This window comes from Triticum urartu, chromosome 1 (assembly GCF_003073215.2).
Source record: "Triticum urartu cultivar G1812 chromosome 1, Tu2.1, whole genome shotgun sequence".
NCBI lineage: Eukaryota > Viridiplantae > Streptophyta > Magnoliopsida > Poales > Poaceae > Triticum > Triticum urartu.
This window is the reverse complement of record NC_053022.1, coordinates 108,361,894-108,374,895: the sequence shown is the minus strand read 5'-3', so window position 1 is coordinate 108,374,895 and position 13,002 is coordinate 108,361,894. Positions and strand designations below refer to the sequence as shown.

Sequence of the window (13,002 nt, the reverse complement as noted above, 5' to 3'; positions counted from 1 at the left end):
GGTGATGGATGGTGCCCCAAAGCAGTGGTGCAGGATGATGGTGAGATGAGGGGGAGATGGGGGAAGAAAGGGATCATGATCTGGGTGGAAAGAGAGGAGATGAAAAACGGCTGGCTTTTTCATCTGTGTGGGTAGGAAGACCATGGTGATAGAAAAAAGGAATTGATTGAAAGAAGGAAGGAGATTGATCACCGTTTGATTGAAAGAAGGAAGGAGATTGACCACCGTCATGAATGAATTGATTGCCATGCATGAATTGATTGCATTTGGTTACCTTACGTGAATTATTTGTTTACCAAAGATAGAGTCAGTTTGTCCGGACAGATGAGGATAAAACTAGCAGGGAGAAAACCGGTGGAGGGAGAAAAGAAAATCGCTGGAGGGAGAGGGGTCATACGAGAGAGTTGGACGAAGAGCGGGGAACGTAAGAGGGGAAACGGAACACTCTGTTTCTTTTAGGTAGTAGATATACAGTTGGCTAAAATCGCGCTTGCACTATTGCGGGCCGGGCCGGGCCACGTTTGATCAAGCGGCGAGCATCTGGCCGCTCGTTTCAACCAGAAATTGCGCGTGCACTTTTAAGATTTTAGGAAACATTTATCACGCTATATCCAAATACACCCTGTACTTAGTTGCAAATGATCACGAAGCATGCCAACAGGTGTTCAGTTTCCCCTGAATTTGTGCGCATACCTTCATACGGGCACGAGTGTTGTGCTTCACCATACCTGTACTAAGAAGTCTGACCCACCCTAGACCACACAAACCTCTCCAGAGACTACGTGCACCCGGTGCACAGGGTCCACAGTGAAGTTGAAAACCTGTAGTCAGAACGTTATTGTCATGTGGGACGCCTCCTTGCTGTCTGATGAGGAACTGGGGGCAGGAGAATGGACGGGCCGATGGGGGCATGGGGTGTCGTCCCCTTCTATATCAAGCACAGACCCCTCGCCCCATCTTTGATATAGGCATTTCTCCTGCAGAAGAGCCAGTGACTACTCCCCTTCTTCTAGCTTTGGTCTTTACTCTGATACGACCTTGGAGGCCGCGCTAATGGCTGAAGGGAGTGCCTATTTCGACTGGGACGTGGAGGCAGTGAGCTCCGGCCATGGCGGTGTTGCACAACACTTCATCCATAATGATGGTGGTGCTCTAGCCGGGGGGGGTCATCGTCCCAGCCGCCGGATCAAGGCCTTTTGGTGGCATCGGCGAGATGGATCCCACCACGTTCCCCGACTACGGCAGCAGCGACGCCCCTATGGCAATCGCGGCGCCTGCTCGGGCGCCAGCGCGTGCCAGATCCAGCAGCCAAGGGCTGACACGGTTCAAAAGGTTCTGGACTGTGGAGGAAGACACGTACGTAGAAAATCCAACCCTAAATTGCAAACCTTTTTCATTGTCCTTCATCGGCTACAACTTTGTCAGTTTTGTTTGTGATTAAATTGCAGGCTGCTCAGGGCGAAGGTGCAGGAATTCGGCGAAGGGAGTTGGATGCAGGTCGCATCGTACCTGCCCAGCCGGAGTGGGAAGCAGTGCCGGGAGAGATGGGTCAACCAACTTGACCCCAACATTGAGGTGATCTCGCCAGATTAAAATTTCTGAACTCCCTAGTCCCTACAAGCAGCTTGATTCTCGGGAATTTTGATGATCTATGATTGAGTGTGCTTACGGAATGAAATTCTTCGTTGCGTTAATCTAGTTCGTCACCATTCGGAAGTGGGTATTAAATTCGGATAAATAGTTAATAGTCTTGCATGTATTTAGTCTAATCAGTAAATATGGCAATTAATTTCTTCATTTAGGGCACTAAATGAGCACTCAAGTAATTTCTGAATAAAAAGTTGCAGGGAAGTAATTTTTCTAAAATCAATAGAGATTGATGTCCCTGCCCATGCATTAGCATTTGAAACATGTACAAGGGCTTCTGTGTTCAATCCGTAAATAATAATAAGAAATCTCACTTGCATGTACAAATATGGAATATACTACTCCCTCTGTTCACAAATATAAGATGTTTTGAATATTTCAATATGGACTACACGGACTGAAATAAGTGAACAAACACGCTAAAACAAATCTATATGCCTACGATTTGGAAAAGAAGTTAGAACATCTTATATTTGTGAACAAAGGGAGTAATTGACATGGTGTCTCATTTTTTAAACTAGATAATTGCTCGTCGTTGCAACGGGATTATAAACATTCTCGTAGATTTTCCCATGATTGCACATCTATTATTACATTGGTGCGCTATAATCTTAGGAAGACTCTGTATGCAATTGTCATGATTTGCTTGCCATCTTATTGTTAAGCACTTATTTGGTAAGAATTTATTGACTTATCAAAGAAAATATTATTTGTGAGAATGATCGGATATGGGAGTCAAAATGTCATCTTATTGTTAAGAACTTATTTGGTAAAAAAATATTGACTTGCCAAAAATATTATTATCTGAGAGAAAAATCAGAGATGGGAGGAAAAAATCAAACAGGAGAATGGAAGGGGGGACCATATAGAGAGAGAGGTTGGACGAAGGAGAGGCTGAAATGGGAACCTTATGTTCTTTTTAAGTAGAGAGGAGATTCTTGGCCATAAGTGATCACCCAATTAGAAAATTGACTTGATTATTTGTCAAATTATTGCTTCTACCTATTTGTCAGTAGCCACAGTTTGGTATCCCTAAAGTAAGAGTCGATGTTCCAGCCCACAAATTAGCATTTGAGACGTGGTACTTTCGTTAGTTCAATCATATGATTGTACGTCCAAAAGTTTGCACCTATAATTTGGTTACCATTCGGAAGTGGGTATTAACTCCCGAAAAAAAAGTTAGTAGTATTGCATGTCTTTAGTCTACTCAGTAAATGTGGCAATTACTTTCTTCATTTAGGCCAACAATCCACCCAAGTAATTTTGGGAAACTGGTAGGGATAGATGTTCCTGCCCACACATTAGCATTTGAAATGTGTACATGAATTCTGTGTTCAGTCCATAAATAAAAACCACACTTGCACTTACAAATATCCAAATTTGCTAATTGACATGGTGTGTCCTAATTTTTAAATTCTTCACCACTAAGTGATCACCCAAGCGTTATCGAATTTGGACCGCAATAGCCAGCGACCGTTCCCTGTCCAGGATGGCATTTGCAAATAGCACGACTGGCAATTTTAATGTTGGGGGTGATATTTTTTACAACAACAAAAAGCATGGCATTTTGTTTATTTAATGCATTTTTCATCAAAAAGCTGCCACCATGAGATCTTGATCTTGTGGTCTGTGGGTCATTTGTTGGGATTTCTTCCCCTCGAACGTTCCCCAGATAGAGATAACATTGCCGATTTTTTTATCTTGGTTATTTCTCAAAGCTGCTACATATTTGTGACTTGCCTCAATTTTGTATTTCCTAAAGTAAGAGTCGTTCCAGCACACAAATTGCATTTGAGATGTGGTACTTTTATTAGTCCAATCATATAAACAAAACAAGTCACATGCTGATAGTCGGATACACATGTTCCAAAATTTTGATGTTGTTTATTTGGGAATTTGCTGCTTTCTGTTTATTATGGTTTTCCTGAATTTGGTGAATAGGAGTAGATGTTCCTGCTCCCGGGTTAGCATTTGGGATATGTGTGGGTTGCGAAAAAATTGAGCTCTCCTCCGCTCCCTCCAGACCGGACTGACTGTGCAAGGCGGGCCCTACTTCGGTATGCAGGTACGACCTGCTTCGTCGATGGATATGTGCACGCCACCAGCCCATGCACCAAGCCCCCTTACCCACTACCATGAGCCCTATGATGAGTTGTGCACGACATCAACCCATGCACCGAGCCCCCCACCCCGTGTTCCCCTTTTCGCCTAATGAAGAACCACACGCCCATCGTCATGCCTCGCTTTCCAGCATTCCTAGTGCTCTTGAACAACAACCCAATGACGACGGAGATGGATGCTTTGCATGCTAGTTGTGCTCCTGGCAGGGCCCTCCCCTGGTGCACCACTTTTTTGTGCCGGTGTTGCCTCCCATTCTCCCCGCTCCTAGCTCCACACCACCCTGGTCATCCATAACAAGGAGGAATACGCTCACGAAGGTCACCGACGTCGACAAGTCAGCATAGCCCATGCATGTGTGCCAAGAACAGGGTCATTCCCATCGCCCAGCTCCTGCAGAGGCTTCTGTGCCAACAGATGGGAGTCATTGGTGAGGTTGAACAGGTCAACAAGGAAGGGGTTGACTGTTTTGTGGCTCTGTTCCAGGAGGGGCTGCCAGACATAGTGTCGAGCTCCGGATGCTTTTCAAACTTGACTACGATTTGATGATATTTCGGTTTTTTGGATGTGCTAGTGGGCATGAGTTCAATATGGTATCCAAGCCAAGAGGTCTCAAGTTCAAGACCTTGCCAATGTAGTATTAAAAAAGATTCTACGTCCTACATCGATCCCACTCCTAAGGAAAATAGCCTAGATGTGAGGGGAAGTGTTGAAACATATTGCATGTCTCTCTTCATCGGTTCAGATTTTTAGATGAACTGACTGGAGCATGAATACAGTATGGAGGATACTTTGATGGAGCATGGTGGTGAAGGTGGCCATGTGATGCCATCACCAGGGAGCGAGTACGTCATGGGGACAACCTGATCCCTTGGTTCACCTAATGATGTATTATTGATCCATCACCCAGTCACTCCCATGTTTGAGACGATATATAAGTTTTTTTCCTCCTCCGCCCATTGATCCTGGGGTGAAAGTAACGAGTGTTAGCATCTCCCTATTTAAAATTTGCGATCCTTGAGATTTGTCGCTTGGTTCCCATGACTTGATCCATTTGTTCACCGAATGACTATTGTGGGCTTACTAGCCTTATGCATGTCGTGGACAAGCTTATTGACAAAACTCTTTCCATGAGGTTGGCTCTGGACATGAATGATATTTTTCCATTGCACAAAGTTCTTTCATTAAGAGGAGAAGCACCCACAATAACTTCATTTATGTGCCCAATGTGGCTAGAAGATTTTACCACATCAAGACACATATGCCCCTCTTCAAGCTCAACATAAAGAAGGCCTTGGATTTCTTTAGGTGGGGCTATTTTATAGCAATGTTTAGTCACCATGGCTTCCAAGGCCACTTCCGAGCATGGATCTCGACCCTCCCCTCCTCGACTTCTTCTTGATTTTTTTCTCAATGGGACTGCTGAGGACACGATCAAGCATGGTCGTGGGCATTTTCAGGGGTACAGTCTCGTCATTGACCCGCTGCACCATATATTTATCAAGTATATGACCTAAGGAAAACTTCATCCTCTTGGTGGGCGTCACACGACATTTGTGGTTCCATTTACCTCGATGATGTGGTTGTTTTATGTGCCCCTATCAAGCAAGATGTACAATTCCTCGCCACCAAGGTTGCCTCTTTTGGGGATAATACTAGCCTTGTTACAAATTGCGGAAAGAGACCCGTTTCACCTATCTGGTGCAATAACAACAACCTTGATGACATACTCTAGTCCTTCCTGGCATGTTTCTTATACTTCACCATATGTTACCTTCCACTATCCCTCATGGTCAAATTAAGGATGGTCCACTTGCAACACTTTGAAGATTAAGCCGCTAGGAAATTAGTACCTTCGAGAGGGAATCATGTTCATACCGCAAGCCGCATGATCTTGGTCAAGGCGGTGCTCACAGCTGTGGCCATACACCATCTTACACTATTTGACCTCCTCATGGAGGTTTTTAAGAAGATTGATAGCTTGAGGTTTGCCTATCTTTGGGTGAGGACAAACAAAGTGACCGGATGCAAGTGCAAAATTAACTTGGAGCAAGTTTGCAAGCTGGAGGAGTTTGCTGGTCGGAAATTCTTAATCTTGGAAGTTTGCCATCGTGCTTCACTTACTATGGTTATGGCTTGACTAGGATGACCCGCAATTGGTGTGGTGTAGTATGTGGATGTCATGCAACAATGATGAGGTAATCTATTAGTGGCGGCCACTTAGGTACGATTGGTGACGGAACTAAAGCCAAATTTTGAGACTCGTAATGGCTGGAGGGACTGATGCATAAAGATATCACACCCTTTAAAAAAATATCATGCAAGAAAGGTGGCATTGTGGACAAGGTTTTAGGAGATACGTTTTGGGTTCTACAGACTGGTAATAAAGGAGGCCTCACACTAGAGCACATCCAATAATTCATCATTCTGTAAGACAAACTTGCCAGTGCATGTTATCATCCAACCAGACATCCAAGATACGACCATGAGAAAGCTGACCAACGACAGGAGTTATACCACCTCATCGGCTTACAAGGCTCAGTTCGTCAGCCTCATCTGATCCAACTTGCATGCCACAGCTTGGAAGGTTTGGGCATCCTAAAATGTAAGTTCTTTGCTTGGTTAGCCATCGAAAATAAGATTTGAATGACAAAGGTGTGAGTGACCAAATCACGACCGGTGCCCTCTTTGCAACCAAGTGCAAGAATTAGTGGCTCACCTCATCATCAAGTGTCGGTTCTTGCCTCAAGTTTGGAATGACTTGATCTCTTATCTTGGTCCTCATGCTAGTATGATGCTTTCTCCTCATTTTGAGACGGCAATGTCTTGGTGGAAAGAAGTCCTCCTCAATAATTGGCGAGGAAATCTCTACATTCTTTGCTCCTTCTTGTTGGATGGGGGATTTCTAAGGAAAGGAACGTATGTGTCTTTCAAAATAAAGTGAGGTCGATGGCAGTCATTGTTCGCCTCATCCAAGATGAGGCGTCTCTTTGGGCTATTGTAGGGGCCAAGCATTTGAGTAATGTAATGTAGGACATTAATTTTGTGTCTTTGTGGTTGTTATTTTACAAACTTCTCTTGTTAATCAATAAAAAGGTCAATATTTTTCCTTGTTCCAACAAAAGGAGCACAAAATCTATAAATAAAAATGACACTTGCAATTGTGATATAATCGATATTGCTAACTGGATTTTTTCTGAAAGTTTTGTAGATCTCGGGCACCTCAAATTACACAATATTGATTCCCAAAATGGTAGCAAACACAAAATATGTGTAATTTTTAATAAGATATCTACAAAATAAATAAGGCATGTCACTTTTTTGTATGGGTCGATCCTCTCCAAATAATTATTGACATACTAACTTTTTTCCATTTTTTTATTAGGCTCATTCCACCATTTCATCAATTTATATGTGGCATAGATCAATTTTGTTAGAGTATCAGGCTTAGTTGGAAATTTTCTAACCAATAGATTCCTGAGATACTTTGAGATTCCTGAGATACTTTGAAATTCCTTAGATAATTTGAGATTCTGGCTATGTTTTCTGATCTTGGCGAGTTTTATCTTGTTTCAGAGTGTTGCATTAGTTTTTTAAAATGTGTAACATAATGGAAGTAATGTTCCATTATGTACCAGCAAAAATCTGATCTGAAACAAGTGCATTCTTATTTGTTGGTACCCGAAAAAACATTATGATGCATTTTGAAACAAGATAAATATTTTAATAAAATTTTAGTACTCTTAAACAACACAAATTTGGCAAACAACCAAAAAAGGTAAGATAAATCTCAAAGCAATGACGAATGGTGGATGCATGCATGGCATATCCATGCATGGTAGGAAAATGCTTCTTGGTTGACTTCTAAATAAATAATGCTTCCGTGCACATGAGTGTTGTGTTGTGTAAAAAAAGGTAAAGGTAGTAGATATTACTTTCGGTGTGTTGTGGTGTGTTCAATTGTACTTCAATGGAATGTTATGCCATAATTAACTGACTCACGAATACTTCCCTTGCAGAGGAAAATATGGACCGACGCGGAAGACATCAAGTTGATCGAGCTGCATCACACCTGTGGGAACCGCTGGTCGGTGATCGCCCGGCTACTCTCCGGCCGGTCGGAAAATGACGTTAAGAACCACTGGAATGCCACTAAGCGCAGTCTAAAAGCGAAGCGCCAGCTCAAGAAGAGGAACAGCGAGCAGCCACCTCCTGGACAACTCTCCCTTCTTGCGGAGTACATCCGCAGCATGGAGCCGCACATCGGATCACCCGCTGAGACACCTCCAGTGTCCCCACCATTGTATCATGACCAAGAGCATGGTGGGAAGATAGGGATGGCCGGTAGAGATGCTGCCATCGTCATCGCCCCTACCGCGCAGGCGCACCTGACCTACCCCAATCCGGCCATGACTGGTATGCACTACCACCCAAACCCAACCAACATGCAGTACTGGGCGCCGGATTTGAATGTCGCCGACGGGCCAAATGAGGGGTACTCGTACTACATCCCTCCCAATGCGCACCTGCACAACCGCATGTCGTATGGTTTGTCACCGACACAGATGCTTGGTGAGCAAGACATCCAGCAGACGACCAATGTGAGCATGAACATGTATGCGTTCAGCGGACAACATTCCCTCATGGCGAGCAACCTAAAGGCGGTGGCAGAGATGCACCGTGAGTGCTCCGCCAACAACCAACTGGGAAACGTGGGTGATGGAGCTGGCGGCTGGTCCTACTACTACGACATAGACGCCACTAGTTCGAGCGGCCTTGCTGGAGGTAGTGCTAGCTGTAGCGACCATGATGTCATCGACGTGGTGCAGATGGCCTCGAGGGTGTTTGCTGCACAGGACTAGGAGGTGGTCACCCTTCGACAAACTAGATTCAAATGAGACATATATGTCCCCAGAGGATTTCATGTCTAAGGAGAACAATGAGATTGTATGTGTGTTGTGCTTATGTACTTTGTTTGATTTGAGTATTTTGTAAAGGTACTTTATGTGGTCCATTTGGGGAAGTACATTAATTTGTTCGCATTAGCTAATCCTTGGGAAATTGTTTCAGTAGATTTTAGTAGAGAAGAGGTAGAAAAACAAGGCAATGTCAAAGGTGAGACCGCAGGTCGCAGCATCTCTAATGTGCCCGAGACGGAGACAACGCTGCTCGCCTCGGCATCTCCATGGAGGACTAACAGAGGATTGATAGGTTTAGATTGACAGGTGTGTGGTCATCAACGACAAAATATATGGTACGGTGGGTGGGAATTAGAAGGAAGGCATGAGCTGCAACAAATCTGACAAGAAAGGGTAGTGAGGCAACGCGCAACAGTGTTGTCACTTAGGGTGGAGGCGGCAGTGCTGCCAACGATATGAATGGGTCAGTTGGAAGATAAAACCACTAGAGGAGGAAGAACGGCGGCCAGCAAATCAACTAAAAGAAAAAGTAAAGGTTAATCAGACGATCCTTACTATGTTGTACTAGTTGAGACACACTTGAAGTTCAAATGATAGAGTTGAATAAGTGCAGTTGGAAAAAATGTAGTTGTATCCCAAACATTGTAATTCATATAGGGCGTGTTTGGTTTCTTGTGTGGCACCTGGGTCGCACCCGTCATGCAAAATCTATTGTGTTTGGTGGCCTGTGCGACCTCCTCAGCCTGGCCCAACCGATCCAAAAGGAGGCCTCTCAGCCAGGCCGAGGGGCACGCAGGAATCGACCGTATCTCCGAGCCAGGCTCGCGCGTGCAGCCGCAACTCCCGTCCCGTGTATCCTTCTCATCCTCCTCTCTCTCACGCATCAGATTGGATTGAGTGAGCCATCACCGCCGCCGCCGCCTGAGCTCCCTCGTCCACCAGTGGTTCAGGCTCCCTCGTTCACCACCAGTCCAGGCTCCGTAGCCCGCCCTCTTCCATGCCCTCGCCGGGGGCTCGCCAATCCACCTCGACAGCTGCCTTGTCTACCACCCTTCTGAGCTCCCTCGCCGGTGCTACTCCATGCCCACGTCGGGGAACACGCTGTCCACCACCAAACGAGAGGAAGAAGGGGAGATGGGAGCACCTGCGTGCTGCGAGCCGCAACGGGTGCCGTGTTTCTCCCCTTTCTGTCCCCTTAAACTGCGCCACCGCTCCAAATCCTTCCAGCGAGCCGCAGTCAAATCTCGCCGTCAGCATCTCCTCCCCTCTGCCTTCGCCCCGCCAACTCGTCGCCCCCCACCTCTTCGTTTGATTTGTTTTCTGAATCGTCTAGATCGGTGATAATTTTTTCATTTCTTTGAGAAATTTTTGATAAATAAAAATTGAGACATGAGTTCAGTTCAGATTTCAGTTCAGCGTTCTTTTACATGTTCCATAGAATGATCCAGATCTAGTTGAAATGATTGAAATTGGAAGAGGAAAGTTCACAGACTTAAACTCAAATGCAGTCTACCAAACAACATCTGTTGTATATAGCATCTCTCATGCAACAATATCATACATTCCACCAAACACACATCTCAGCTAATCTATGCATCAGCTCAACCAGGCTATGCTCACCCAGGATCCCCCATGCGACGCAGGCTAGAGCCACCCAGGCAACCAAACACGCCCATAGTGTAGCTGGAATAGACGATGCAGTTTAAAAAGTGCAATTGAAACACGCGATGCAGTTGAAACATTGTTGTTGAACAAGCGATATATGTAGTTGAAACACATGAAAAATACAATTGAAACACATGATGAAGTTGTTAAAATGTTGTTGAATCAACTACATAAAGTGTATACTAGTTTCTTACCAACGAAATATTTATGAGATAGCATTTCGCTTGTGCATATACTTACGATCTGCCTCTTTTAGAAATTTGGTGAAGCCATACCATTATTATTTTTCACTTTTTTTTTTGCACAGAGTGGCATCTTGTTGACAGTATCCTTTATCTCCTCCATTGTTTCCCTTCCTCTTCATTTTTTTCTAGTTCCACTCACTCAACGGATCGATATGCATTGATGGATTTTGATGTTCTCTTCATCTTCTCCAAACTTGAGTGGTTGACAGAGCCATGCATCATAGCATCTGCTCTCTCTTTCATGCAAGGAGCTACTCCATCCCTATCATCTCTCTCTCCACAATATAGATTTGTATTTGTGGCACTTCTCGTGCCTCTCGTGTCTTTTTTATGAAAAGTGCCTCGATTGTCTTACGCTTACATAATCACTATACCGCAGTTCACCATGAGGCCGATATAGCATCATAAATCTAGTGAAAAACAGTGCTAATGTAGGATTTCATGTGTGCCAAGCGATAATGGTGATTGCACTTTGCAAGGCTCCGCTCAGTATGGTATGTGCAAACATGGTCATGGTGTAGCTCCACAATGGTCGAGAGGTGTCTTCAAATATATGTTCTCTTTCCATGTGTGTTTGCAACTAAAATGTGGTATAAGGGGGTCCAAGCTCTACCCCCAATCAGCCAAAGTTCATTTATGGAATCCTAACACTTGGTTTTTATCAAATCATTTGACTAACCATGTGAGACAACAAAAGATAGAAATTTCTATAGCTGGACATTGGGTCCTCCCTATCCCTTGCCAATGTGTGAATGATGGATCTAGGAAAGACCCATGTTACCCGTCGGGGCCAAAGACAAGACCTGAAAAACCTCCAAAAATCAAAACTCAAGTCCGTTAGACCCTCGAGCCTAAAAATTTGAAGTCAAGCCAACCATGGAAATACATCTTGGGTTGACGGAAACTGATTCTAAGGACAATTGTTTATGAACGTCAAAAGGAAATCAAAGCCCAAAAATGTAAGTGACATTGATCCAAAATCCAAATTCAGGCCAGCCACATCAGTAGTGCAGAGACATCCTGTGCAAATGGTTTTTACCCCTTTCAGTGACACAGTTTCCAACCATCACCTTGCTAATGTGGGTGATAGGGGGGTCCATCCCACATGACTCAGATTAATCATCTGTGATAGGGTGGAAGCATGCATACATTTGATGAACAAAACGTATGTGATGACCGAACCTATCCCACACGCGAATTGTCCAACAAGTGTTTGTGATATATCAAATTTCTCAAACGCTCCATTTATCGCACTCATGTGGGATGGCATGTCCGTAGGCCTACCGGTAACCTGGGCCAAGGTCTTAGTGCGTAGGTACTTATTCCGCAATATTTGTACCCACATACCCTCGGTCTCAACAGATAGCTTGTATAGCCATTTGCTAAGCAAGCATCTATTCTTTACTTCTAAATTCTTGATCCCTAACCCACCTTGGTCCTTTGGTCCGCAAATAATATTCCATCTAGCCAATCTGTACTTCTTCTTAGCCTTATCACATTGCCAAAAGAAGCGGGATCGATGAAAGTCTAGTCAACTAGAGTTATATAGATATCATGGTTTATGTATGTAGTACAACTTCGTACAGTCAAAAGCACTAGCCAACTCTAGAGTGATACATGTAGATACTGTCCTTTGGAGGGATGGTAGCAACAATTACTTGATTTTATGTGTAGTAGATGACCCGTTGCGCCAATGGCGCAAAGGACAAGAGCAAGCCAAGTATTGAAAGAGTACACATAAAAATATTTAGAGAAAGATTGAAACATATGGAAATAAAAAATTGTTGCTGGCAATGTAATGATTTTCTCTAACCAGTGTAAACATATATAAATAGTCTTCTGAAAATATTAGTAGAAGGGCAGTTGATTACATATATAGAACAAGTGATCACAAACTTGTTTTGACCACAGAGACAGTAATGAGGTCTAAAGTGTACATGCAGTATCATACACGAATGGAAATCTAAAGGTTATACATATCTTGCTCAGAGCAACGCTGTCGGTGTCAAAACCAGCGGATCTCGGGTAAGGGGTCCTGAACTGTGCGTCTAGGCCGGATGGTAACAGGAGGCAGGGGACACGAAGTTTTACCCAGGTTCGGGCCCTCTCGATGGAGGTAAAACCCTACGTCCTGCTTGATTAATATTGATGATATGGGTATTACAAGAGTTGATCTACCACGAGATCAGAGAGGCTAAACCCTAGAAGCTAGCCTATGGTATGATTGTTGATGTGCATGTCGTCTTACGGACTAGAACCCTCCGGTTTATATAGACACCAGAGAGGGTTAGGGTTACATAAAGTCGGTTACAATGGTAGGAGATCCGATCATCCATATCGCCAAGCTTTCCTTCCACGCCAAGGAAAGTCCCTTTCGGACGCGGGACGGAGTCTTCAATCTTGTATCT

At 44.1% G+C, this 13,002-nt stretch overlaps 2 protein-coding genes across 2 annotated transcripts; both read left to right on the top strand.

Annotated features, from left to right (window-relative positions):
- Window positions 1–1,213: 1,213 nt before the first annotated feature.
- LOC125515638 (transcription factor MYB73-like) lies at window positions 1,214–1,593 on the top strand. The gene is made up of 2 exons (XM_048681186.1): window positions 1,214–1,356; window positions 1,449–1,593. The coding sequence occupies exons 1-2, from the start codon at window positions 1,214–1,216 to the stop codon at window positions 1,591–1,593; spliced, it is 288 nt and encodes a 95-aa protein (XP_048537143.1).
- A 4,742-nt stretch (window positions 1,594–6,335) lies between these two features.
- LOC125515551 (transcription factor MYB3R-3-like) lies at window positions 6,336–8,627 on the top strand. Its single transcript, XM_048681077.1, has 3 exons — window positions 6,336–6,370; window positions 7,504–7,543; window positions 7,785–8,627. Exons 1-3 carry the CDS (start codon window positions 6,336–6,338, stop codon window positions 8,625–8,627), a joined length of 918 nt encoding a protein of 305 aa, XP_048537034.1.
- Window positions 8,628–13,002: the final 4,375 nt, after the last annotated feature.

Coding starts and splice junctions, on each gene's coding strand:
- LOC125515638 (XM_048681186.1), top strand. CDS start 1,214: ATGGATCCCACCACGTTCCCCGACTACGGCAGCAGCGACGCCCCTATG. Junction 1,357..1,448: donor TGGACTGTGGAGGAAGACAC/GTACGTAGAAAA, acceptor ATTAAATTGCAG/GCTGCTCAGGGCGAAGGTGC.
- LOC125515551 (XM_048681077.1), top strand. CDS start 6,336: ATGCCACAGCTTGGAAGGTTTGGGCATCCTAAAAT. Junction 6,371..7,503: donor AGGTTTGGGCATCCTAAAAT/GTAAGTTCTTTG, acceptor ATAAAATTTTAG/TACTCTTAAACAACACAAAT. Junction 7,544..7,784: donor TTGGCAAACAACCAAAAAAG/GTAAGATAAATC, acceptor CTTCCCTTGCAG/AGGAAAATATGGACCGACGC.